This window comes from Acipenser ruthenus, chromosome 10, assembly GCF_902713425.1.
Source record: "Acipenser ruthenus chromosome 10, fAciRut3.2 maternal haplotype, whole genome shotgun sequence".
NCBI classification, from domain to species: domain Eukaryota; kingdom Metazoa; phylum Chordata; class Actinopteri; order Acipenseriformes; family Acipenseridae; genus Acipenser; species Acipenser ruthenus.
In genome coordinates this window covers 42571185-42598140 of record NC_081198.1, presented here as the reverse complement: position 1 = coordinate 42598140, position 26956 = coordinate 42571185, and the positions used below count along the sequence as shown (strand labels likewise).

Sequence of the window (26956 nt, the reverse complement as noted above, 5' to 3'; positions counted from 1 at the left end):
ACTGGGTTGTAACTTAGGGAGCTTAGGGAAAGGTGGGTTCTTTTCTGAAGACTGCCTGGCTGTGTTGCACAAGTACAGTACACCATTGTAAGGTAGATAGAAAAGAATAGGTCTGATTGGATCACTGCCGATGAGCTGCCATGTTCTAGCAGTGTAATTATTGTGGCTAAATCCTGCCACAGCAATGCCTTAATGACAGATGAGGACCGTAGCCCTGCATTATTCCCAGTCATTCGACAAGTAAACATTGTTGCAGTACAGACTTGTTAAGCAGTTCTTCATCAACTGACAGAATGAGGTTGCTGTTCTTGAGCTGCGATAAGGTTATTGTGACCTGTTTAAGACTGGTTTTTCCCAAAGCTTTATTTTTCACTTTTTACAACACCTTTAAAGCACCACTATTTCCAAAATATAATCTATACAGTTAAGATAACTGCAAGATTTCTATCAGTGGTTGTAATACTGTATAAAAGATGGAAACATATTGAAAGTCATTTAATGTATTCAGCTTGTTCTTGTAATTCATTAAGTGCATATTAGTTGGGAGGGGTAATTACTATATGTCAGTAAATAATGTCCAATTACAGACAAATCAGACTATCAGTATTTCTAAAGTGGCTAGATAAGGTATATTTTGCATTGACAGTGTTTAGTAATAGTTGCATTTAAAACAGGTGTAAAGATTAAATACACCAGACTCCAAAATGGAGGTAGGTGTTCTTGGGAGTACATTTTGTGCACTTTATTAGTGCTAGTTAGGATTTCTTGTTAGGAGAGATGAAGACCAGTCTTTACCCACCTGTTAAAGTAAAAGGGAACTGTAACTGTAATTATATTTTCTGTGTTTTCTAGTTTATTCCATATATGTAATGTATATCTGCTTCTCAGAATCAGCTCTGCAGATTGGGCTATAAACTACTACTTTCCATTGCCGCTGATCTCTTTCATTCACACAGCGAAACAGTCAGTGCAACTGTTCTTTTAGTAGTGTACTCCTGAGCTCTTAGCCATTCTAGACAACTACTTTGTGATGTGTTCTTCCATTCATTTCCACAGGAAGTACTTGAAGATATTCTCAAGTTTTATTCTGTGTGTAGTTCAGAAGCTTGTTTATTATTTAATGTGAGCGTATAAACAATCTTTGTATATTTATTTTGACATGTCCTCCTCAGAAGCCTCTTCAGGTAATTCCAGTACTAATTCAGGCTATTATTTGGCTGTCATTCCATGGTTTCACAGTAATAGAGTATTAGTAATTAGAAACTGATAAAGTAGTACGTTGTTCTCTGTTAATGAAAGAGTAAATGGTAATTCTTTAGATTCATCCCTTGTTTCAGAGTTACTACACAAGTTATTGCAGTGTAATCAAGAGAAATGTTTCTCAATTCACTCTTATATTCCTACAATTTTTTCCTGGACTTTTACACCTAGGTTGGGCACAAGCAAAGAATTTAAAAACTCATGTTGTGTTTTTCCAGATATGATCCTAGATCAGCAAGAGTCCTTGGGACAGCTGGATGAGGAGGTACGGAAGAAGGTGCGGGAAGCTCTTTTAAAGCAACATCACCACCAGAACCACAAGAAACTCAGCAACAGGATCCCCATTGTCCGATCATTTGCAGATATTGGCAAAAAACAATCCGAGCCCCATTCCATGGATAAAAATGGTGAGATTGGTTATTTACATACATTTATTAGTAATTGTAGTCCAGGATTTACTAGTATTCATATTAGGTCAAAAATGGGTGAGGGGCAGCAATAGGAAACGTACTTTACAACAGGTATTGAGGAAACTGATACTGTTAAAGAGAAAGGCTAGCCTTTCCTATGAAATTTAGGACTCCAAGGACTAGTAACTAGTAAGCTGTTTAGCTCTTCATAACATTTTGGACGGTGTCTTTTTTGGAGAAAAAAAAAATCTGATTGTAGTAAAGAAACTATACGTGGTGTTTACCACTGTTTAAGCGTTCCTGCAGCAAAAATGTATCATGCATTAATTAAAAATGACGTTCAGTGTTTCTGCATTGAGTGTATATTTCATTATCGCTGCATTGTCCATGTTTTACCTTTTTCAGTCTGCTGCTCTGTCTCTCTTTTCTTGGTGTCTGTCTCGAATAGGCTCATCTCTGTGTACTGCCCTTTTATCCTCCCTATCGGGCTCATTTAAAGCCGGTCGTAGAAGAGACAGGCAGGTTAATACCTGCTCTCCGTGGCCTATATGTTGTTCTCAGTGTATCACCATCCCTTCTTCACACCAGTTATCATCCACTGCTCATCTCCCCTCTGCTAAACTGCAACACAGACACCAGACAAACAAACTCGACCCAATCCCTGAGGAAATCCCAGATATTCAACCTTCAGAAGTGGAAGACGACCCGGACACAGGCAACTTAACTTGAAAGACATGCTCCTTATAACTTTCAAAAACATAATTTATTGAGGTGGTATTCTAAAGTTACATTTCAAACTTGCCAGGCATTTGCAGCGAGTTAGTGGCTGCTTTTTAAACCCTTCAGACACATTCAGCTAGTGCATGAATCAAACCAGTGCTAGGCTTTACATTTCATTTGCTGTACTTTAGGCAGCGGAAATGCAGTCACTGGGTTGTACTGTACATGCAAAGTCGTGAATCCAGTCAGGCAAAGTCTGGAATTTAGCTGCTGGATAACCACAGCTAGACACATTAATTCTGATACATATACATCTGCATTTATATTTTGTATATATACATTCATATTTGCAACCAAGATTTGTATTGTATTGGCATACTGTACAAAATATATTGTGGACGATTTGTGTCTTTGCCCATTCAACGGTATCTTTAAATAGACACTTAGGACAGCATCTAACTACTACTGTGGCCATTTAACCCAATGGCTTCAAGTAACATGAAGAAAAAAAAAAGGTTAGACACCTGGCCAATCTTGTATTTTTTTATTTTTTATAAATAGGTTACTGTATACTACCATAAAAAAAGAAAAAAATCAAAACCAGTTATAAGATGAAGCCAGTTATTTTCATAAACAGCAGTGTGGAGTAGTGGCTAGGGCACTGGACTCTTGACCGGAGGGTTGTGGGTTCAATCCCCAGTGGGGGACACTGCTGTTGTACCCTTGAGCAAGGTACTTCACCTAGATTGCTCCAGTAAAAACCCAACTGTATAAATGGGCAATTGTATGTGAAATAATGTATAATGTGATATCTTGTAACAATTGTAAGTCGCCCTGGATAAGGGCGTCTGCTAAGAAATGAATAATAATAATAATAATAAACAGTTTTTATGGTGACGTGAACATGTTAATAACACCTTCTCAATAGAAATAAGACTAATTGTGTTCAGATCTCAAAGTCTGCTGAAATCTTTTCTATGAAAATTGTTCAGCGTCCATTTCAATCATGTTTTGAAACAGTTTTAATTATTATTATTATTATTATTATTATTATTATTATTATTATTATTATTATTATTTATTTCTTAGCAGACACCCTTATACAGGGCGACTTACAATTGTTACAAGATATCACATTATTTTTACATACAATTACATAATTTTTTTCACATTGACTTGATAGTGACCTTTTCTTTATCAGAATATTTTAGGGAAAAACAATATGTACGGTATATCAAAAAAGATTATTTTAGAAATACGTGTTTAATAAAATAAAGAACAAAACAAGCATGGGGGCAGTTTTAGTGAGGCCTCTGCGCAAAGTGAGGTTTCTATTATTTTTGTGGAAGAAAAACAGTTCATTCTACATTAAAGGTAACAGTTTAACCTAAGGTAAGCTCTCAAAAGATTGTTGCACTTTGGTAAATCAGTCCCATAATAACCATTTAAGAATATTTTTTTTTTCTTTTTTAAACATAAGAGTATTATTTCAGATATCTGTCATTACCATTTCCTTGTTATCCAATTGGTAAATTACAGACCCGTGGTGGCTAACATAGTATGTGGAGATCCAGAGATTGATAACCGTAATGAATACATTTAATAAATAACTAATGTGAATAGATGCAGAATAATAATAATTCTATATTAACTTGAAACCCTGAATCAATGTATTAGTAATGGAAGAAACTAAATGAAACATGTTTAAAACATATCAACAGGTAGCAAAAAATCTAAATCTATTTAAAAAGATGAATTTAAATGTATTGCCATTGTATTAAAACATAATTACAAATATGATAAAATAGTGTTAACCGTTTCATTTATACAACCTAGAAACATCGTAGAAGGATCAGTTCAGTAAATACATTTAAACACAATATATTTTCAGTTGGCATGCCACAAGATGATCATATGTTTCTTTTGAAATAATTTATAGCAACACACATAATAGCGACACGTAACAGTACTGCAGTGCTACAGACTCGCCTGCACTCTCACATTCTCTGCACACTGTAAACATTGAGAAGAAAATTGTACCATTTCATTTTACTGGTCACCTTTTTAGGTTATTTGCTGTTAATAACCAGCTTACTAACATGCCTCATTGTTTGTTAGTGCTTAAAATGTTTAGTTAATATATTGACTTTACTCAACTCTGAGTTGATGGTATTACTGAAATGAGTTTCAGTTTATTTAACCCTTTAGGGTAGAAGAGACATATGTGTTGCACAAATAGAAATGATGCTAACTTTCTTATTTCTGCAATGAGGTGCACTAAACACGGTTTAAAATGTACCGACAGGTTTGATTTGGTCATCCAAATGGTCAGTTTCCTTGTGATGCTTGAGTCACTCTGAAATGCATTTCTTGTGTATCTTAGGGGTTAAAGGCATTTTAAAGGCAGCAGTACTCTGTAAAGCTTTATAAATATGTTAATTAACCATTTACATAAAAAAATTGTTAAGATAGCTGGTAACAGTTAATAAATTAAAGGAAGTGGAGTGACCAGTAAAATAAATAAAAACTTTTGTTTTTTTTTGCCTGAATGGGGACAATGACTAAATCAAGACTTTGCCTGCGGCACAAATAGTTTTTCAGTATTTTATCAGTTTGTTTACCTTAAATTATAGACTTTTAGAATGCCACCAGAATACAAGCTTTTTTTGCACACAGTATCCCACCAAAAGAAGTAGAGGTGTTGGTAAAAAAAAGAAAAGTATTAAACTGGAATACAGTATAATATAAATTATGTTTAGGAAGCAAAACGTAAAGCATTATTGTTTTAATATAATATGATCTTAAAATGCAATCCTTTCACATTCACCATGCAGCTTCATTAATCCATGACTCATTTTGTAAATCTTAATTTAATTTAAACAAAAAATAAAGATTGCTTTCTGATTAATCATTGACAACTCTTTACCCATAATTCTTAACACTTGAATTAGTTTTACAAAATGGAAACAGCAATCATACTCTATTATAACATTTAAAGTGTGTGTGAACACTTTGGTGAGATTTGATACCGTGGAAATAGTATCATAAATGTTTTTTGTTTTTCTTTTTTTTCTTTTTTTGCTACATAAAAACAAAGCAGCCAAAGTGTTTATTTGATATATTTGCATGGAAACCAAATTTCCCTAAAGTTTGCCCTGAATAAATGTTATCGTCACAAAGAGAGTTTAAAAATGACATAGCAACAATGAAATCAGCAGTTGAGAATGCCCTTCGTTGGAAGAATGACCTGTACATTTTATGCACACACTTTAAATGTTTAGCCTAGATGAACTGCAATTATAGTCTTTTTCACTAATTGCAAGTGGTAGTTTGGATTGCTTTTAAAACATTGTCACAGTTCTAAAGGGGACTGTTTGGATTGCAAACGGTGTTTTTACTGATTGGAATGAATAATATGTATATTTTTCTATTCCATACATTTGGTGACAGCTTTGATCAAATGATGAAATTAGTCCAGTTGTATGGCATACTTGTATGTTTTTATCTCATGTGTGATATGTCGTGCTGTCATCTTTGAACTAATGTCATGTTTGTATCGCAGTATTCAAGCAAATAGATCTTGATAATGCTGGGTTCACACAACACTTTGGAGCCAACTAAGATCACCTTGGGGAGCAACCGGGGAGTGCTGTACTTCGTATTAAAGTCACCTGAAGCCCTTTTAAAACATGCTGTATGTGATTCCAGCATAGCTGTTTTAAAGGGGGTTGTCAATCTTAGCAATACCACCACATATTGGCACAACTAGTGTAGTTATCTTGTCCAGGAAATAATTGACTTATATTTTAAAGAATGTTCTTTTCAGAATATTTTCAAAATTATTTTTCCCTAAACAAATAAACGTGAAATGTCATATTGAAGATTCTTCTTTTTTCCTGAGGCTGTGGTTTGTTAAGATTCACAACCTACAGTGTTTATCCTCACTTCAGTGCTTGTTAGTAAATAATTACAATACCTGATATCTTCATTGCATTGAGAATAATTGCAATTATTTTTTTTAAACAGGTCAGATGGTTTCTCCACAATCTGTACCTGCCAATACGGAGGGCAGAGGTGATGTCAGCCGAGAAAATAGTACTGTTGATTTCAGTAAGGTGAGAATAAATATATGGACCTCTTTATTGTGAAATATATATATATATATTTAATATGCATTTATTTATTCAAATAATTTTCTAGATATCTAGAGTTGAAACAGTGGAGGGGATCACTCAGAGTTACACACTGGTTGGTAGCTAGCAATACATTTAAAACACTACAGCTTATTTTAAATAGCTTGGTAAAGTCAAAATAATCTGCCAATTGAATTATACATTGTGTTAGATTATGAAGTGTCATTTATATGCAAAACAGAACTCTGTGTTAAATATGAATTATAAGATTTAGTATTACAGTACCATGAGATGACACATACTGTAAAACTTCAATTAAATGCCTCCTGCGTTTATTTACATTTGCCAGCAGACCCGGTGCGTATTGGAGACTGGTGATTATTTGAGACCGGTGTCTATATTAGACCACTAGCTTCACATGCGTCAAGCTGTCATTGAGAAGCCGCTAACACACAACCTTGTAGCAACATCATAACTCAATTTAAACATTCCAGCAACTTTGTTAAAAGGTTGTGTGTCAGTGGGAACTAAGTAACTAAGTTTTGTTTTATAACAAAATTACATTGTATTGTACACCCTCAAGTATAAAGCGAAAGTATTATTACGTTATTTTTATATGCACTGGTTAACAAAGATGCATTTATGCAAAACTTTGGAAAATGAACAAACAGAAGTATAAATTTGTATTTACAAACGGAATTAGATCTACCATTGTTAATAATAATAATAATAATAATAATAATAATAATAATAATAATAATAATAATAATAATAATAATAATTAAAACTGAACAATTCAAGCAATTATGTATCATTATCAAAAATAATGTATTGTTCAATCTCAAACTTGTACATTGTTAATACAACAAAACACATTATAATACACCAAGAGGTTTGTATCTGGCCTACTATCTTCACGCATACAATTATCAAAACTTTTAATAACATAATAACTGCATTCAACAAATGTGTATTACATGTATCCTAATCGCTGTCACTTATTTGCAGTTCATTACGCTCAGGCTCCTCCTCATCTTCCTCAGCTTCAATGGCAATGACAGAGACCCGGTTTTTAATAGAGAGCCAGCGTTTATTTACATTATTTGCCAGCAGACCCAGCGCGTATTGGAGACAGGCGATTATTTGAGACCCAGCAATTATTTGCAATTTTGCGGTATACGCTAATTTAATCATAATAAAGGACTGTGACCTGTAGCAAAGGCTACGATTGTTTAATCAGTGTAAAATTCAGTGTTTACTCAAATTTAAGTCGGCCCTGAATTCAAGTCGCACACCCAAATACGGACACCAAAAAAAAAAAAAGACATGAATGCAAGTCACATTTAACTCTTAATGACAAAAACACAATACTTAACGGTTAAATTACTTTAATTTCTAGGTGCCAACAGGGAACACTGTATCACTGTACATGAAAGCATCAGAGTATGTCACCTACTATATTACAAATGCAAATGAGAAAAGAGAGTAATATCTGTAGTGGGCAGTACTGTGTACAATTGGTCTTTTTCAAGCGCACCAGAATAACTGACATGCGCAAATGTAAATTGGTTCCCTAACTAAAAACCTTGAATCCAAGTCACTCCCCCCAAATCTGAACTTTCATTTTGGCCACAAAAGTGCGACTTAAATTCGAGGAAATACAGTATAATTTTAATAGAAATCATGTTCATAAAAATGCTGAACAAAATAGTTTTGTGAATAAACTAAATCGAGCCTTTATGGGGAGGATTGGCATTTATGTACAATTGATTACTTGTGCTGGCAGACTGAAAAGAGTTCAACCATCCTATTGACTGCTGCTCAAGGATACATTTATTATCAACCATGTGAAGTCCTTTGAGAGGCCATCAGTAGTTGGAGTACTGTAGTCTAAAGCCTAAGCTTTCATAAATTGTTCTCAGTGTCATTCTGATGTGTGCTACAGTATCAGAACCAAGTTTAAAATGTACTTACTATTGTGATTCATAAACATGAAACTATCTTTAATAAAGGCTGTAATGCTCTCTGTTAAACGTTTTTATACAGATCTGTTTCCTGAATACACAGTAAATAGGTGAAATGCCATTTTCAATACTAATGGCTTGCAGCAGTGTTAAGTGAGGAGATATTACAGTAATGGGTACATTATGTTCCCAGCTTACTGAATCTTCTGCTCGATAATGTGACTTTACAGACTTGTTTTTGGTAACTGGAGTCAGTATTGTTTGCTTCACATTGATCCTCATTAATGTAAAGGTTGACTATTTGCAGAATTTTAAGCAATTAATTTTGCAACTTGCTGTATTACAGACAAACTAAATAGAAATATTCTATGTAATGTGTGAAAACAAAATTGTGGTGAATGTATTGTGATAATCCTACCTTTACAACAGTCGAGGTTTTAGCCTACTGTACATGGTGCTGTGCCATTTTCGATGCCACTAACATGATTGTCATCACTTTGACGTGTCAAAATCCCCAGATTATCAACAAATTTATATTTTATCTTGTCATTGATGGCTGTATTGCATCTATGCAGGCAGACTTTGGATGTCATCAGGAAAACCTAAAAGATTATTCTGAAACCATTTTGGTAGCGAGTGTAACACAGTCAGGACTTGAGTTATGTGCTCAGTCCATCTAATGCCAGTTATAATCCCAGCAGCTGAATTTTGAACCAGCTGCAGTCTGTTAATTGTACAGCGTCTTCTATATATATAATGCATGAGGAGTAGAAATGAGAGTGATAGCATTTCAGGTTCAAACTGTTGTGACCTGTAATAGAAAGAGACTCATTAGCACTCAGTGCAGTATTCAAATTGGAGACCATGATATAATTTGTATAGAAATTTCTATAGGGTATGTTTTTTTTCCTGATAGAAAATATATGCATTGTGTGTATTTGCTTCTGTTAAAGGCCATTCCACAACAACCAGCTCATATGGTTACAAAAACGTTTATTTGAAATGTTTATTCCCTTTGTTTCTTTGTTGGAAGGGGTTAACATTTCACTGCAGGTTATATTTAAAAGTCCCTAAAAATGCATGCTCATTTGAAACTGTGGAGTAAGCAAATCTCATCTGCATCCAGTTACAGGGATTTTAGAAAAGAGTATTAATGCCTTCCTTCAGTTGTAACAGAATTAATTTCAGATTAAGATTTTGGGACTGCTAAATCTTTGGATGCAGGTTTCCTGAAGTGGTAACTATTTTCTCTTCAAGCTTTCTGAGGCCATGGCCTTGTGTCATTTAGGGTACATTTGGCTGTGATGTTTTGAGGTCTTGACTGTCTCACAAGAGAAAACAGTTGCACACTGTAACATTATTTTTACATACTTTGTAAACTGCGAGTAGGCTTCCAGAAATAAAATATCAAAAATGTTCATGTGGCTGTAATTATATATACACTAACATATGATTAATTAATTATATACATCTCACCCATTTTTAATAATCTTTATTCCAATATCTTTATCCCACACATAAAAACAGCTGCAAAAGCAAGGAAACATGCATCCCATACTAACATAATCTTATCTGATCAATGGTGACAGTGGATGAGAACTGATTCATCCAGCCTAGAGTGAATGAAATATATATGGTTACCTCTTGCTATATAAGTATATAGTACAATACAAAATGCTTTCTATTGTATATGCTCCTATGGTCACAATAAGCTATTGTTATTGGTGTTTGATTATGCAGATAATCTTGAAATCCTTATTTTAAAGAGTAAGTTATACAATTGTTACATTTTGCATATGTACTACGTTTCTGGAGTCTGCTGGTATATAAAAAATTATGATAGAGTAGATTCTCTTATCTTTCAGCTCTCAGTCAGCGTACTGTTATCAAAACCATCCGGGGCAGTGCTATTCTGTTCTTCCAGTGTTCTGGCTGCCATGTATGGCAAACTATTAGTTTTGACGCAGTGCAGATCAGTGAGGCAGGAGCAGAATACCAATTAGATTAGGAGAGCTGGGGCCTGCTTTAGAAGAGCTGCATGCTGTAAAAAGGAACGTGATGAGCTTTTCTTTTTTCTAGCATTTCCTGTTTTGAGATTGATTGATTTTTTACATAACTACAAACATACATCTTTTTTGCTTTGGAATGTTTGCTTGTTAAGCATCACAAAATAAACTTAAAAGTGAAGGGACAGTAACGTATTATCTTACCTGAATTCTACCCCCTGGTCAACAATGCACTTATTTATATTTTGGTTCTCTTTTTTATAGGTTGACCTGCACTTTATGAAAAAGATTCCTCCAGGGGCTGAAGCTTCGAATATTTTAGTTGGCGAACTTGAATGTTTAAATTGCCCTGTAGTTGCATTTGTTCGCTTGTCTCCTGCAGTCCTTCTTTCAGGACTGGCTGAAGTTCCCATTCCAACAAGGTGAGTTTTGCTATTCTGTGTTTTAACTGGATTCCATAGGATATACTGTCAACATATTCATAAAGTAAGTGTTCTACAATATCGGAACAAACGCTGCCAGAGAAACCAAATGTGGTAAGCTGTGTTTTACAACATGTAGCACTTTGGAATGTCACTTTAAAGCACTTTAAAAATAAATATATTATTTACAGGATGCTAGTTTAAGAAGATGGAAGTTTGAATCTTTAGCGATAAAATTGCTAGAGAGCGGTTTCTATAATGTGGAGAACCTAGAGCTTATTCTGTCACTACCGGTGGAGAGATTCCAATAACCCCTTATCTGTTTCTTTTAATTTATCTTTATAGTCAATAGATATCATGATGCAGAGACTTCCCTTGGGGAAAGGAAAAGGTTGCAGAAATGTGTGTGTTATGGGCTTGGGATCAAATGCAGCTCACACCCACACCCACAACCCCCTTGGAGTAATCTCTGTCTGAACCCACAGACAGAATGGTTGTACTATCTTGCCAGTCTTACATAATAGGAGTGTTCCAGGCAGTTTTAATGAGGCTGAAGCAGACAGGAATGAGTGCAATGCACACAAGGATAGTAGAGGGGTGGAAAGTAAAATAAACCATATAGATATTTATCCTTACTACTGTATTCTATTCAAGGTTCTTGTTTATTCTACTGGGGCCACTTGGAAAAGGTCAGCAATACCATGAGATTGGCAGGTCGATTGCAACTCTAATGACTGATGAGGTAACTGCAATGATTACATTTTGTATGATCTGAATTCAGATGTAACAACACAGGTAGCTTTTCAGGTCTAGCCCTGATCCACCATAAAAACCACAGAGAATTCCCTTTCTAATAATGACAAAATATTCTCTTTTTAATCATATACTGTATTACAATACAAAAGCAAACTGTTAGATCTGCTTTGACTTCCTGTGTCCTGACATGTTTGCAAGGGGGGTTTGTTGGCACCGCAGACCCATAATGAAGAAAACATCTTTGAAATGCTTGAGAGGCAGGTTGCTGTTTGTGAGAAAAGCAGACCTTCTTCTGTGTCTTAATGGTCAATCAGGACTGCTTTGGTGTCTGCCTAGGATGACATCACCCTAACCTGCCTGTAGAGGACACTGGTTTGGCTTTGATTGACTTGAGCTTTTCATGGGGTTACATGCAGCTGTGATTAATTGGCACAATGTTCTTGGTGCTGTATCAGGATGATTAATGTACATGCTGAGCTGCCTTTGCAAAGTGTGAAACTGTTGATCTAGCACAGGCAGTACTTTCAGTTCTGCAAGGGAAATAGTCAAGTGTTCTCGAATTTTAGGCTGATCATGGCTCAGCTGCTTGGTGCCAGTATTAACTATTAACATAGAGCATGGATAGACAAGTATTTACTGATGTCAGCTGGTACAATTAGATACATTTAGGTGCAATATTGACCTAAACTTTCAAGCTACAATATTGAATGTATGTGTAATGTTAAACATTTATACATAAAAGTACCTTATTTTTATATCTTTATCTTTTTATCTTTTAAAACACATTTATTTTCAGTAAAAAGCATAAACCAATGTTATCATAGTTTGTTATCTTTGGCATGGATGAAGAGGGTTTTAAAAATCTGCTTTATCAGTAGAATTATGTTTTCTAATAATGAAGTAACATCTTTGGTTTATCAAGTGAACTCAAGAAAACAAGGCTGCATGCAGATGTTGAGCGTGTTAGTGCCACTGTGCTGGCTACAATGTTCTTTTCATGAAAGGCAAAGTGGTTCCTTTCGTCTTCATTTGTTCACAAATCCAAACCAAACTACACCTGCTCATAAAATAACTGCTGTTCACAATCTGGGCACATTTCCAGATCTAGTTTTGACTTGCTGCCAATCTAACAAATAAGAGCAATCAAATTGCAAACAGAATTCATATTTTAAAAGGCAGGGTTTTTTTTTACACTATGTCTACAACTGTTTGTTTTTGTGCATGAGAACTGGGTCGATAATCAAATTCTGTGTTTACGATGTCTTTCCAAAACTAAGAAAGAAGTTCATTAGTAAGTGTTTCAGTTTGCAGTACCACTTGTTTTTTGTACACTATTACAGTGATGCAACTAAATAAATAAATGGGTTTTGATGAAGTGACAAATATAACTCTGCAACTATGCAAATTCAAATTTTCCCATGTACTACAGGTTTTCCATGATGTTGCATACAAAGCCAAAGATCGCAATGACTTGGGTGCTGGAATAGATGAATTTCTTGATCAAGTGACGGTGCTTCCACCAGGGGAGTGGGACCCAACAATTAGAATAGAGCCACCAAAAAATGTACCCTCTCAGGTATTTAACAATTAATTATGTCCTCAAAAGTGTTATTTATTCTGGGTGGGTTTTCAGCATTTACTTCAAAGCTTCAATTACGTCAATTAATGAGAAAAACATGTTACAAAAGTAGAACAGAAAAACATCAGGTGTTTAATTAAAAGTTAGTCTTAGTTGAATTTTGAGGTTGGAACTCAAAAGGGTGACAACTTTAACTTTTGAAGTAAAAGTAAACAGCTTTGAAAATTGCTCTAATATTATGTGTATAGTTCTACAATAATTGAAAAAAGCTGAGACGACTGATCTCAGCTCCCAGGTTTTTCAGTGAAGCCTGAAGGATCTCTATACACTGTAATGTGCAAACTGGAAATTTTTCTAATGCAAAGCAGATTTTATGTTATTTTTATAAATCCCCACTATTTTGCCAGTAACAAAGATGTAGTTCCATCTAAAGCTTTTAGTCAGTTATTTATTGACAGTAGACGCACAAACCACATTTTAATGTGTTTTGTAAAACAGGAGAAACGTAAGATTCCTGCCGTGCCAAATGGCACAGTTGCACTGGGCAAAGAACCGGAGGTCGGAGGTCATGGAGGGCCTGAGCTGGAGCGAACTGGAATGTAGGTGACCATTTCAAGGATATTCACTCTGGAACATCAGGCACTCTACAGTTAGAACTGCTTTGTATTGCTCCTGTTCCATTGCTGTTTGAAATACTGTAAAAACTTTAATGGGAGTGGGAGATATTTTTTTAAATTGATTATTGATTAAACAATAATACCTGACACACAAAGATTTGCCCAGCTGATTTATAGCAATAAAATATATCGCCTGCTGAATCTCAGTAGACCACTATGAGTTGACAATTGATGGCTTCTAACCAGATTTATTCATTTATGTCATCTGTGTTATCTGAAAAAAGGCTTCTAATTGCATCCATGCAAGTATTAACAAAATACATCTAGACTGGTTTGTTATGGCTATTTGAATCTTTACACAGATTTGTTCTATTTGTTTTCATTTTCCAGACAGATTACATTAAGAGCTATGCGTCTAATATACAGTATGCACCTTAAAAAATTGTTGTGTTTTACAATTTCTTAGTATTTTGCTTTCCTAATGTTAACCGCAAACCAGACTTTCAGGTTTTAATATTGCACATGCCTTAACATCTCTTAAATGTGGTAATATGTAGACTTTGCAGCATAGCCTTTTCAACTGCTGTTACTTTGCCAACATCCACCGACTTGCAAAAAATCCCTCAGCTTTTTTCCAGTCTGCCAGCTGTTCTATGCATAGACAGTTCCCTTTGAGTTCACATCCAATTAATTTGGATGGATTGTGACTGTTTAAACTTTGGACCGTTATTTGAATGCCTTGTTTTCTTGGTTGTAGGATATTTGGCGGGCTCTATTTCGATATCAAAAGAAAAGCGCCACATTACTTGTCTGACTACACTGATGCCTTCAGTCTGCAGTGCTTGGCTTCGTTCCTCTTTCTGTACTGTGCTTGTATGTCACCTGTAATCACGTTCGGCGGGCTACTGGGAGAAGCAACTGAAGGTCGCATAGTAAGTTTTTTCACACACTTTTCCAAAAAGGAATTGGGGTTAACTAACAGAATGATTGAACTAAATGTGACAAATCTGCCTATTTGAATTACTTTAAAGCCAGTGATATTTAGATCAATTAGATCAGTAGACCCCAATGTTTCAAAAAAGGAAAGTTCGCTGTATGCATGCTGTCCATTCATTTTTGTATTGCTTTTTTTCAGAGTGCTATTGAATCATTATTTGGAGCCTCAATGACTGGAATAGCCTACTCTTTGTTTGCCGGGCAGCCCCTCACAATATTAGGCAGTACTGGGCCGGTCTTAGTGTTTGAAAAGATATTGTTCAAATTCTGCAAGTAAGTCTATTGCACTACAACTACAAAAGAAATAATAATCAATGGAGGATATTGAATATGCCATACTGTACATTTCAAGTTTCAATTAAGAAATGGTCATATTTGTTTTTTTTTAAATTTACCATAGCATGGAAAAAAGCCTAGAAAGAACAGACCATTGCAATGATACAGTTTCTTTGAAAGTACATAATATCCCTAAAGTGTTGTATTTATTATTATTTCTGCAGAGAATATGACTTGTCCTACCTCTCACTGAGATCATGCATAGGACTCTGGACCGCATTTCTTTGCATTGTCCTTGTTGCCTCGGATGCAAGTTCTCTGGTGTGTTACATAACCCGTTTCACTGAAGAAGCTTTTGCTTCCCTTATCTGTATTATATTCATTTATGAGGCCCTTGAGAAGTTGATTCACCTTGGTGAAACGTATCCATTCAACATGAACAATAAATTGGAAACGCTTACACAATATTCGTAAGTAAAAAAAAACATTTTTACTACCTTTTTAGTTCTAATGAAAATTTGACATACCCTGTAAAATGTATTCCCTGTATTATTTAAAACCAAGCTTGCCTGTAATCTGCTTTTTTCCTGCAGATGCGTATGTACTGAGCCAACAAACCCAAGCAATAATACTCTGGAGTACTGGGACATGAAAAACATCACTGTGTCAGATGTAACTTGGGGGTCTCTAGATGTGCATGTAAGTGTGACATGCATTAGATACGTTTGTCATTAATGCTCAGGCCGATTTACATATGTTTTTGTGTTATATAATGAAATTGGACTCTTCAAGTTGAAACTACCTTTTAAAAGGTTTAACCAGCATATTAAAAAAGGTGCTCTAGTTAATGTTTGAATTGCTTTTATTGTTCGTCATCCACTTCTTAGTATGTCTAATCAAGGAAATGGTAGTATTGAACATCAGGAAAGAATTACAGCACAGAATACAGCACTATATATAAAAAAAAAAAACGTTTCAGGTAACTGTAGAAGTACGTAGAAAATCTGGTTTCAGCTATAAACAAATTAACTGGCATCTACAGAAAGAGCAGCATAGAAGGAAAATGTAGAGATTTGAAAATACAATGAAATGCTGTACTTTTCTGCATAACACACAACAGAAATATGATTACCTAAATCAGAGGTTTTCAACTTTTTTTTGAAACTGTACCCCTTCTGTCAAGAGGTTTCATCTAAAGTACCTTTTACAATTTTCACTCACTGAATGGTACCACAGTTGCAATGAAAGGCAGAATAATCTGGTTACACATTTCTTTTATTCCATTTATTTAATATATAATCTTACACAACAGAGAATTAAAAGGCAGTATTTAGGAATCTTTGGAAAGACTCATATTAGCTTTCATTGGGAAAAGACATTACAAATAATATAAAATAGTCTGCACTGTAAATGTTTATCACGTTACTATTTACTTCCCACCTCAGCATAATTGTGTGCCGTTTAAAATGTTTACAGTATTAAAAACATTAACCTCAAGATAGAACTATAATTAATTACGAACAATAATACACTTTTAATTAAAGCCAGCATAAAAATGATCCAAAGGGACTCTGTATAACTTTTTGTCGCTTTGCAGTCTATCAAACACCGAAAACATATTCAACCAGCCGCTATCACTGTTAATGAAAACCGTCAATGATTACTATTTATGTTTACCAGAGCATTTATACTTCTAAAAAACGCAGAAACACTGTACTTCATTAATAAAACAAATTGAAAACAGCACAGAGAGCTCACCAGGCACAATCGGCAGACACGTGCTTCACCTATATCAGAGTGGAAATCCACGGAATCGAAATCGCGCATGCGTAGGTGGAAAATGTGGACGTGATAGATTGTGTTTTTTAATTAGCCGTTAACTTTGAGCTGCTAAACAAAGATTAAATAAGTTTACACCATAGTTTAGAGAATATATAATACCATAAAAAAATTCAAGATCATTATTTTCTCTTACTTTCATTTTTATTTGTGCATTTCTGAGACGCCCTGTGTACCCCCTATGACTCTTAGAAGTACCTCCAGGGGAAAGTGTACCCCCGGTTGAAAACCCCTGACCTAAATTCATTTTTAATCTGGAATGTATTTTTGGGGATACATACCATGTACTCCTGTTGAACATAATAATACATTCTGAATTAAATGCATGTTTTTTAAGATTATTTTTGGTTTTAATTAGGGCACTACCACACTGTTTCCAACATGACACAGTAAATACCACACTGTTTCCAACATGACATAGTAATGAGTAAAAAGGCAAATGCAAACTAAGAATATTGCCTGTGGCTGTTCAGGTTGTCTTGTTGTATTAAAATAAGGCAAGAAATATACTGTACATGTTATACATATACAGCTGTGGCCAAAAGTTTTGCATCACCCTATAAAATTAACACATTTTGCTTCATAACGTTGAATTAAACCTGCTGAATAATGTTACATTACCATATTGAATTACATAACGCTTTGAGTTTCCCATATACTTACAAAAAACTGACAAAAATTTAAAACTGTGACATTTCAGAATCAAACATGTCTAACTACTATTATGTCTTTCGGTAGACTTTCGCAATAAAATTTTGTAGTTTCTTTGATTACATGATGTTAAATAAAAGATCTAAGTGATTTTCAATTTTTAATTATGTCTCAATCCTAAAATTCTAGGTGATACAAAATGTTTTTGGGGGGGGCGGGGGTATTTGGTAGGGGGCAGGGGTATTTGGTAGGGGGTGGGGGTATTTGGTAGGGGGCAGGGGTATTTGGTAGGGGGTGGGGGTATTTGGTAAGGGGCGGGGGAGTGTGGGCTGTGTTTGTTGCAGAGCAGTATGTACACCCAGATGGAACCAGACAACGAGAAGAGATTAACGATATGCGGGATGGATTATGATGGATTAGTAATTCAAAATAATCATCATAAAAAATAAAACATACATTAAATGCCCTTTTAGGTACCCCGTAGGCTAATGATGGAGACAATCTGCACTGAAAGTGTTTTGTTCACTTTGGAAGACAGCAGAGGCGATTGCAGGTCAACCTGTCTGGTATTCACGAGAATGGGGGCATAACAGTTAGTTTGAACAAAGCCCGTTGGGCCTGATTGAGTTTGGCTAACTGAATTGTTAGAAGAAAGTCCTTAAGCTCATTTCTATTCCCTCTCAGTAATATGTTAAAGTGAGGGTGAGGCAGGGATACAGGCTGGAATCAGGTCATACCACACTAAGATAGGATTTTTTAGAAGAAAATATATCTTTTTTTTTTTAGTTTCCCTTGTTTTTTTGTTGTTTGTTTTACAAGTTATATAAGACACAAGACACATAACTGCTCTCAGAGGAGCCAAAAGTAGAAGCCAGATTCAATTCGCTACACCACGGAAAAAAGGAGACATTATGGGAAGTTATTCATTGATGTTCAAATAAATGTAGGAACTCATTGTTATAAGTATTACTTAGCTACACAGAGGCCGAGATTTACAGCCTCTGTCTTTTCAAAATAGTGACAATCTGTGCCAAACATTTGTTGGAACATGAATAATGCAGTAAACATGAGATATATAACAAATACACTAGGAGAAACAATAAATGACACAGAGAATAAAATAATTGTATTTTTTATTCCCTCCATGAAGAGTCTATGAAGATACTGTTTTGTCGAATGTAGTGTAAGTGGTCTGGGTAAATCTAGGTTAAGGACAGAACTGCAGTCTAAATCGAACACAAAGCTGTTACAAATGTCCTGCAAGATACTGAACAAAAGGGAGTTGGAAGTATTGTAAAGAGATTCTTTTTGAGAAAGTAACACATAATGTAGCCTGGTGGGACTGTTTGAATGAGAACAAAGTCAATAATACCCAAAAGTAGGTCATTGCCATGTTTTTTTCATTTATACAATTTTAGTAATTTATGGAGCTGCAAGGGGATTTAGATTTTGCATTATGATGATGGACAGACCTGTACTTTGTACACAATAACATTACGTTTTGCTGAACCTACTCCATTAAAATGTATGCTCAGAATATTGTTTGTTTCTTTCTCATAGGCATGCATAGAGAAACATGGTGAGTTTCTCGGAAATGCTTGTGGGCCCCATGGTCCTTACGTCCCAGACGTTCTCTTCTGGTGTGTTGTCCTCTTCTTCTCGACAGTCATAATGTCTGCCTTTCTAAAGGATTTCAAGACCAGTCGCTATTTCCCCACTAAGGTATACTAAATATTATGCATCTTTTAAAAGCGCAGATTATACTTGATTATATCTATCCTAACAGTAATAATGTATAAAGTAATTCAGGTAGTATTAAACATATCATTGAAGGTTCTGGAAAAGAAACCGATCCAAGTAAATCAGTCTGCCCTTATAAAAGTTTCCCATAGTAAAAGCATAGCAATGTGTAATAACGCATAGTGAAAGCATGGTTAAGCATAAGCAAGCATTGCAAAGAATAGTGTACAAATACCATGCACAAATACCGTGGTAAACTTTTATAAAGGTGTAGTAGACAGTAGATATGGAATGCTACTGCCCCCTAGTGAACATTTTCAGGTAGACAAGCCAGTATTTCTTTTCATTGTTAAGCTTATTGTACCTTCAGTTTTTTGTTTTTTTTTAATTTTAATTTTTTTTTTTAATACTGGTTAACTGCAGTGTTTATATTTTAAAAATGGCGTCTGTTGTTTCTCCAGGTGCGGTCAATTATCAGTGACTTTGCTGTATTTATCACCATCTTGACTATGGTTTTAGTTGACTATGGCCTTGGGATACCATCACCGAAACTTCAGGTTCCCAATGAATTCAAGGTATACATTACATTATGTTATTAGAATAAGGAAGGCAACATGATTATGGCTATTTTTTAGGCCTGCTTCTGTTTTTTTTTTTTTTTACTAGAAACAAACAACAATCGACCAACAAACCCAACTGTGATACAGTAACAGTGAAAGCAAATCAATTAATACGCAAACAAATGCAAGTGAAGCTCTACCAAATATAAAGAGTAGTGTTATCCTAATTTAGGGCTTTGCACATACTCTGCAAGGCGTTTTTGCTAATGTTGCTGTTATGCAGATCACTAATATTCCACATTGTGTTTTTAATTGTGATTTGATCTTTTTCAGCCTACCAGAGATGACCGAGGCTGGCTTATTAACCCCCTGGGTCGTAATCCATGGTGGACTGCACTGGTGTCTGTGATTCCCGCTTTGCTGTGCACTATTTTAATCTTTATGGACCAGCAGATTACAGCAGTCATCATAAACAGAAAAGAACACAAACTGAAGGTATTTAATGTACAGATCCAGTATTTCCTAGTTTAAGTGTACTGTATGTACGTGTGTGTGTGTGTGTGTGTGTGTGTGTGTGTGTGTGTATACAGTAAGTCATGGAAAAGTTACTGTTGAAAAATGTGTTCATAGAATATATATATTTAGCAGTATTTAAAAATGAATTATATTAAACATTATTCTGATGTCCACCTATTTCTGGTTTGATAGAAACAAAGTTTGATAGAAAAAGTAGCATTATAGCTAGATATTTCTGAATAAACTCTTTGTGTATCAGTGCATCGTTTGTGACTGATAATTATAAAATCACGGCAGTCTGTATGCAGCAATAAAAGCAGAAAACAAAGCTCTGTATTGTATCCCATATATTTAATTTTTATTCAAGTATGAAATGGCAGCGTTTTTGTAGTTTTTCAGGTTAGGTTTAAAAATTGAATTTAGATAGATAGTTATTATTATTATTATTTATTTCTTAGCTGATGCCCTTATCCAGGGCAACTTCCAATTGTTACATTATGTTTACATACAATTACCCATTTATACAGTTGGGTTTTTACTGGAGCAATCTAGGTACAGCAGCAGTGTGCCCCACCTGGGATTGAAACCACGACCCTCCGGTCATGAGTCAGAGCCCTAACCACTACTCCACACTGCACAGTATGGGGGTGCTGCAACAGGGTAGTGTTTGACAGCTGTCCCCAAAACCCTCTGAGGTAGTGCATCTCAAAAGGGACAAGTGAAAAACATGTTTCTTTTTTAACAGAAAGGCTGTGGGTACCACCTTGATTTGCTGATAGTGGGAGTCATGCTGGGAGTGTGCTCCATTATGGGATTGCCTTGGTTTGTGGCTGCCACTGTTCTCTCCATATCCCATGTGAACAGCCTCAAATTGGAATCTGAATGTTCAGCCCCAGGGGAGCAACCCAAATTCCTGGGAATTCGGGAACAGAGGTTCACTGGGTTGATGATCTTTGTGCTTATGGGCTCATCTGTGTTCATGACCTCAGTACTGAAGGTAAGAAATCCTGGTGTCGTTGGCAGTGTTGTTCTCAACTTTTAAGACTACAGAATTATATGACCATTGGAATCTTTGTGCCATTCTCTTTCACTGGGATTCCAAATCATGGCCAGCTATGATGCTGTAACAGTGTGGATGGACAATCGGCACAAATGGTCCATAGCGACAGCAGCCAGAATGGAAGCAACACGACAGAAAAATCATCTAATAGATTTAGCATTACAGACTTTATTTGAAGTCCATTTTACCTGCCAACACCTGTGCCACAGGTATCAGAACCCCATCTGAAACATGAAACTGCTTTGCTGCACAAACCCTGCTGCAGTTTTTGGTGGGGTCTGGTGGGATCCTAATACATGCTGCACAGGAATTGAAACTACAGTGATCGAAAGAAAAGTTAGCGAACTTTCAAGAAAGTTGTCACTCAAACGAGAGCCAAGAAAAAAAGACTATCCCTTAAAGCACATTGTAAAATTGTTCAAAATGGTCTGCAGGAAACAGATATTTAAAATTAAAAAAAAGGTATTTCCAAGATTCCTCTTGATATGTGGTACTTGTCCTAAAAGCACTTAAAACAGGGAAATGATATTCCAAGTATTACATCAGCCAAGACAGATGTTCTAAATATACTGCAGATGGGTGTATCACAGCATAAATAGTGAACTGTCTTTTTTTTCCAGTTTATTCCAATGCCTGTGCTGTATGGAGTGTTCCTTTACATGGGAGCATCATCATTAAGAGGCATTCAGGTAACTGCACATCTTAAGTGATGATAATACTGGCTCTGCTTCCGTCTTCAACATTTTTAGTTGAACACAATTCATAACAACTGAAGACCAAAGCTGTATGTATGTATGTATGATAATCAAGTAAAACAAAAAAAAATCACTTCAATAAGGAACTTTTTTATTTGAACTTTATTTTTCTTCTTTATTTTCCTATTAATCTTTTTTTTAAAAAATCAGCTTGTGAATTATTTTACAGTTCTTTGATCGTTTGAAACTCTTTGGGATGCCAGCCAAGCACCAGCCGGATTTCATCTACCTGCGGCATGTTCCTTTAAGGAAAGTCCATCTCTTCACTATAATCCAGCTCAGTTGTCTGGTCCTGCTTTGGGTAATAAAAACATCAAGGGCTGCAATCGTGTTTCCAATGATGGTACATATTTTAAATAAATTACTAAAATAACCTGAATGAGCAAAAGTTCAGTATGTATTATACAGTGTATGTTTAAAGTGACTTACAGTAATAACTTTTTTCTTTTTTTTTTTTCTCCTAGGTGTTGGCACTGGTGTTTATTCGAAAACTGATGGACTGTTTTTTCACAAAGCGAGAACTGAGCTGGCTGGATGACTTAATGCCAGAGAGTAAGAAAAAGAAATTAGACGATGCAGAACGAGAGGTAATTTTGTGTCATATACTATACATAAATGTGTCCAAGGAAAACCTCTAATTCATACAGCTCTTGTATAGTGCCATCTTATGGCCAGCAGTAAGGCTGCAGGTCTGTTATTTCTTTTCATCTTTCAAAGGGAATCCAGTAACCCCTTTGAATCTTGATCACACACTGTATATGCAGCGTGTGATCGAGATTCAGAATTGGCAGCTATGATAATGTTGGACTAACTGTTCTGTTTAGGAAGAACAAAGCATGCTGGCAATGGAAGACGAGGGAATAATCCACTTGCCATTGGAAGGAAATTACAAGTAAGACAAGCTGTACTTTAAAGTATAATAGTAGTAATTTGTAGATAAGAATGTCATATGCACACAAGAGATTAAGCAAATGCCACTTTTTCTAAATACAGTACGTGTAGCATTTGTTTATGTTCTGGATAAAAAGTGGAACTGTACAGAGAAAAGTTGTGAAAGGATAGTGATCAGGTCACTGGCTCCTTATTGTTGTTGGGCTGCAAAATGAATCAACCCCATCGCTAGTAAACTACAGTACATAGTCTTTTGGGGGTTTTTTTTGGTAGAAATAATGACTTGCTTTAAAATTGCTATATTTTTCATGTTTTTGTTTTCAGGGAAGATCCTGCAATGGTTAACATTTCCGATGAAATGGACAAAACGTCAGTATGGAAGACTCTCACCATGAATACTGAAAACACAAAAAACAAAGACGTGTCCTCCAAAAGGTTTTGAATTTGATTATTTCATTCATTTATTTGGAAGTTATGCAGTACAAATACCAGACTGAGTGAAGGGTATAATTTGGAAATATATACAGCTGATGCATTTTATAATAAGGCTATTTTTTTAAATGGATATATAAAGTTATGAAACTCGGTTTAAGATACTAAGACCTATTATTTGATGTAGACTTGCTGTTTAACTTTTTTTTTTTTTTTTAATTTAGTCGTTGCCAATTATTTTTATTATTTTCTCCCAATTTGGAATGGCCAATTATTTTTAGGCTCAGCTCACCGCTCACCCCTGCTCTGACTCAGGAGGGCGAAGACGAGCACACACTGTCCTCTGAAGCGTGTGCCATCAGCTGACCACTTTTTTTCACACTGCGGACTCACCATGCAGCCACCCAAGAGCTACAGCGTCGGAGGACAACGCAGCTCTCGGGCAGCTTACAGGCAAGCCCGCAGGTGCCCGGCCAGACTACAGGGGTCGCTGGTGCGCAGTGAGCCGAGGACACCCTGGCCGACCTAACCCTCCCTCCCCCCGGGCGGCGCTTGGCCAATTGAGCGCCGCCCCCTGGAAGCTCCCGTCCTCAGTCGGCAAAGGAATAGCCTGGACTCGGACTCGCGACGTCCAGACTATAGGGCACATCCTGCACTCCACACGGAGTGCCTTTACTGGATGCGCCACTCGGGAGCCCGCTGTTTAACTTTTGAAGAAAATGTCTTTCCAAACTCAATTTGGATTGTGGTCTGTTTAACAGCACATTTTCTTCCATACATAAAGTAGTAATAAAAAGTATTGGAGATTTTAAAAAATAGCATTTTCTCTATACTTACCGTTAAATTCACTAATATGTTTACAAACCAAATAGTAGAGAACAACTGTACCAAGTTTAATTAGTAGTTGGCAGTGGTATTTTATGCTCAAGGCCATAACCAGAGCTGACATTCTACCTATGTCAAACATAGGTTTCAAGCTAAAACTGGCAGTATTTATGACTGCTTGCATTTACTATTCAGCCTCCAAATCTATGTTACACAACAGAGAAAGATAAGGAGTCTTTTGTACTTTACCAGAATTATTATTTTTTTTTTAAATTTAGTCGTTGCCAATCAGTTTTTATTATTTTCTCCCCAATTTGAAATGCCCAATTATTTTTTGGCTCAGCTCACCGCTACCACCCCTGCGCTGACTCGGGAGGGGTGAAGATGAACACACGCTGTCCTCCGAAGCGTGTGCCGTCAGCCGCCCGCTTCTTTACACACTGCGAACTCACCGTGCAGCCGCCTCAGAGCTACAGCATCAGAGGACAACGCAGCTCTGGGCAGCTTGCAGGCAAGCCCGCAGGCGCCCGGCCAGACTACAGGGGTCGTTGCTGCGCGGTGAGCCGAGGACACCCTGGCCGACCTAACCCTCCCTCCCCCCGGGCGACGCTCGGCCAATTGAGCGCCGCCCCCTCGGAGCGCCCGTCCACGGTCGGCTCTGGAATAGCCTGGACTCGAACCGGCGACGTCCAGGCTATAGAGCGCATCCTGAACTCTAGCGAGTGCTTTTACTGGATGCGCCACTCGGGTGCCCCTACTTTACCAGAATTTTGACATGAGCATCAGCATTTATGATGCAAAAAAACAACCGAGGACACAACCTCGGTGTCCTCATAGCTAGTGACAGCCATGATTATGCTGTATTAAATTAATCATTAAGACAAAAATCAGTTGAATCATTATGTCGTTTTTGTCTGTATACCACCTGGTGGATATCTGCCGCTACCACACCTACTGTACAATACACATAGTTCATATAATGGAACTTATATTATAGTGAAATTATTTCAGGCAATTGAAATGAATATTAAAAAAATGCTACGGCTAAGGTCCAAAGACTTTGAATAGTTTATGTAACTCAGTGTATCGATAAATAATTGTGCAGCATTCAAATTACATTTCTTCCACATAGAATATTTCATTTAGATTTATTGCACATTTCTATGCAGTTCTTTCTGTAGGCAGAGAAAACATTTGAGCCCGAAGGGGATATAATACCTAACTGATGTCATTATAATTAAGGCTCTAAAGGGTTAAACGTTTAAGAAAGATACAAATTTGAAACAGCACTGTATTTTACTAAACTTTAACCAACAAAGTACTGTTTTATGAGTGTCTTGCATTTATTTTCATATTTTTTTATAATTAGTTTTTTTTTATAGTATCTTAATGCATTGTAAGCTACCATAATTGAATACATTATGCAAAGTAAAATATAACAATGACTATAAATAGCAAATCAAGATTTTCATTGAAAATGTGCAAATGTTATCAAACCATTTTAAGGTTTAAACGTTTATTAGTTAAGAGCCTTAATTAAGCATGCTTACAAAAAATAATTTGAACGGGTTATTAGATAATTAGGTACTCTTTATAGTTCTGATGAATGTATGTATGTGAATGTTATTTTTTCTAATTTCACAACTATCTTGTCATTGATGAAGCATAGCATACTGTTCTCCCCTTCATTGTAAAGGATGGGATGAAATTAACACATTTCTTGAATTAATTTTTCATTCCATTTCTATCATAAGCTCCCTTTCCTAACCTCTATAGAAGCTGATTTCCCAAAGGTAAGAGCCTCTTCCCTGTGCAGTCTTTTTGCTCATGTTCAGTATAGAGCCCTGCCAAAGAACATATGGTAGCGTGATGAAATGCTATGTATCTATGTATGATACAAAACCACCTTAATAATAAAAAAGAAAAAAAAAACAGACATACTGATTGTCAATAGTTTTCAAGTTGTTGCTGTAGAATGCTAAATGCATTAAATGTACATTTTAAAAAATCACTGCTTTAAATTGTTATATGTTTTGTATCAGACAAGCTATACAGCATTGCAAGTTTGTTTATATTTGCCAGATTCTTTAAAGGGTAATATTTGTCCCTTTTTTGTTTGAAAACAATACATACAGTACTGACACAAATTATGGAAACAACTAATGATTTTCTTCACTGGGACTGACTAAATATCTTGGTATCCCTGACTAGATAATTGTCTCCTCTTTAAAAACATTCAGAATATGACCAAGACATCCCACAAGTACAATGATTATTATTTATTTCTTAGCAGATGCCCTTATCCAGGGCGACTTACAATTGTTACAAGATATTGCATTATTTTTACATACAATTACATTATTTACACATACAATTACCCATTTATACAGTTGGGTTTTTACTGGAGCAATCAAGGTAAAGTACCTTGCTCAAGGGTACAACAGCAGTGTCCCCCACCAGGGATTGAACCCACAACCCTCCAGTCAAAAGTCCAGAGCCCTAACCACTACTCCACACTGCTGCCCAAATATTCCGAAATGTTCTCCTT

General features: G+C 35.9%; 1 protein-coding gene across 4 annotated transcripts in view; it reads left to right on the top strand.

The window, feature by feature from the left end:
- LOC117406813 (sodium-driven chloride bicarbonate exchanger-like) overlaps positions 1–26956 on the top strand; it is a 56947-nt gene that overhangs the window by 26558 nt on the left and 3433 nt on the right. For 3 of the 4 annotated variants that reach the window (XM_059032311.1, XM_034011163.3, XM_059032312.1), the window contains 19 exons: positions 1479–1667; positions 6417–6505; positions 10758–10915; positions 11570–11657; positions 13101–13247; positions 13749–13849; positions 14625–14799; positions 15003–15136; positions 15364–15609; positions 15733–15838; positions 19190–19351; positions 19831–19944; positions 20263–20424; positions 21191–21442; positions 22126–22194; positions 22430–22603; positions 22725–22847; positions 23085–23152; positions 23476–23586. In XM_059032311.1, coding sequence (XP_058888294.1) covers positions 1479–1667; positions 6417–6505; positions 10758–10915; positions 11570–11657; positions 13101–13247; positions 13749–13849; positions 14625–14799; positions 15003–15136; positions 15364–15609; positions 15733–15838; positions 19190–19351; positions 19831–19944; positions 20263–20424; positions 21191–21442; positions 22126–22194; positions 22430–22603; positions 22725–22847; positions 23085–23152; positions 23476–23586 — 2668 coding nt within the window. Of the gene's footprint in view, positions 1–1478; positions 1668–6416; positions 6506–10757; positions 10916–11569; positions 11658–13100; positions 13248–13748; positions 13850–14624; positions 14800–15002; positions 15137–15363; positions 15610–15732; positions 15839–19189; positions 19352–19830; positions 19945–20262; positions 20425–21190; positions 21443–22125; positions 22195–22429; positions 22604–22724; positions 22848–23084; positions 23153–23475; positions 23587–26162; positions 26202–26956 lie in introns of all 4 variants that reach the window. The other variant, XM_059032313.1, reaches the window with a different exon arrangement.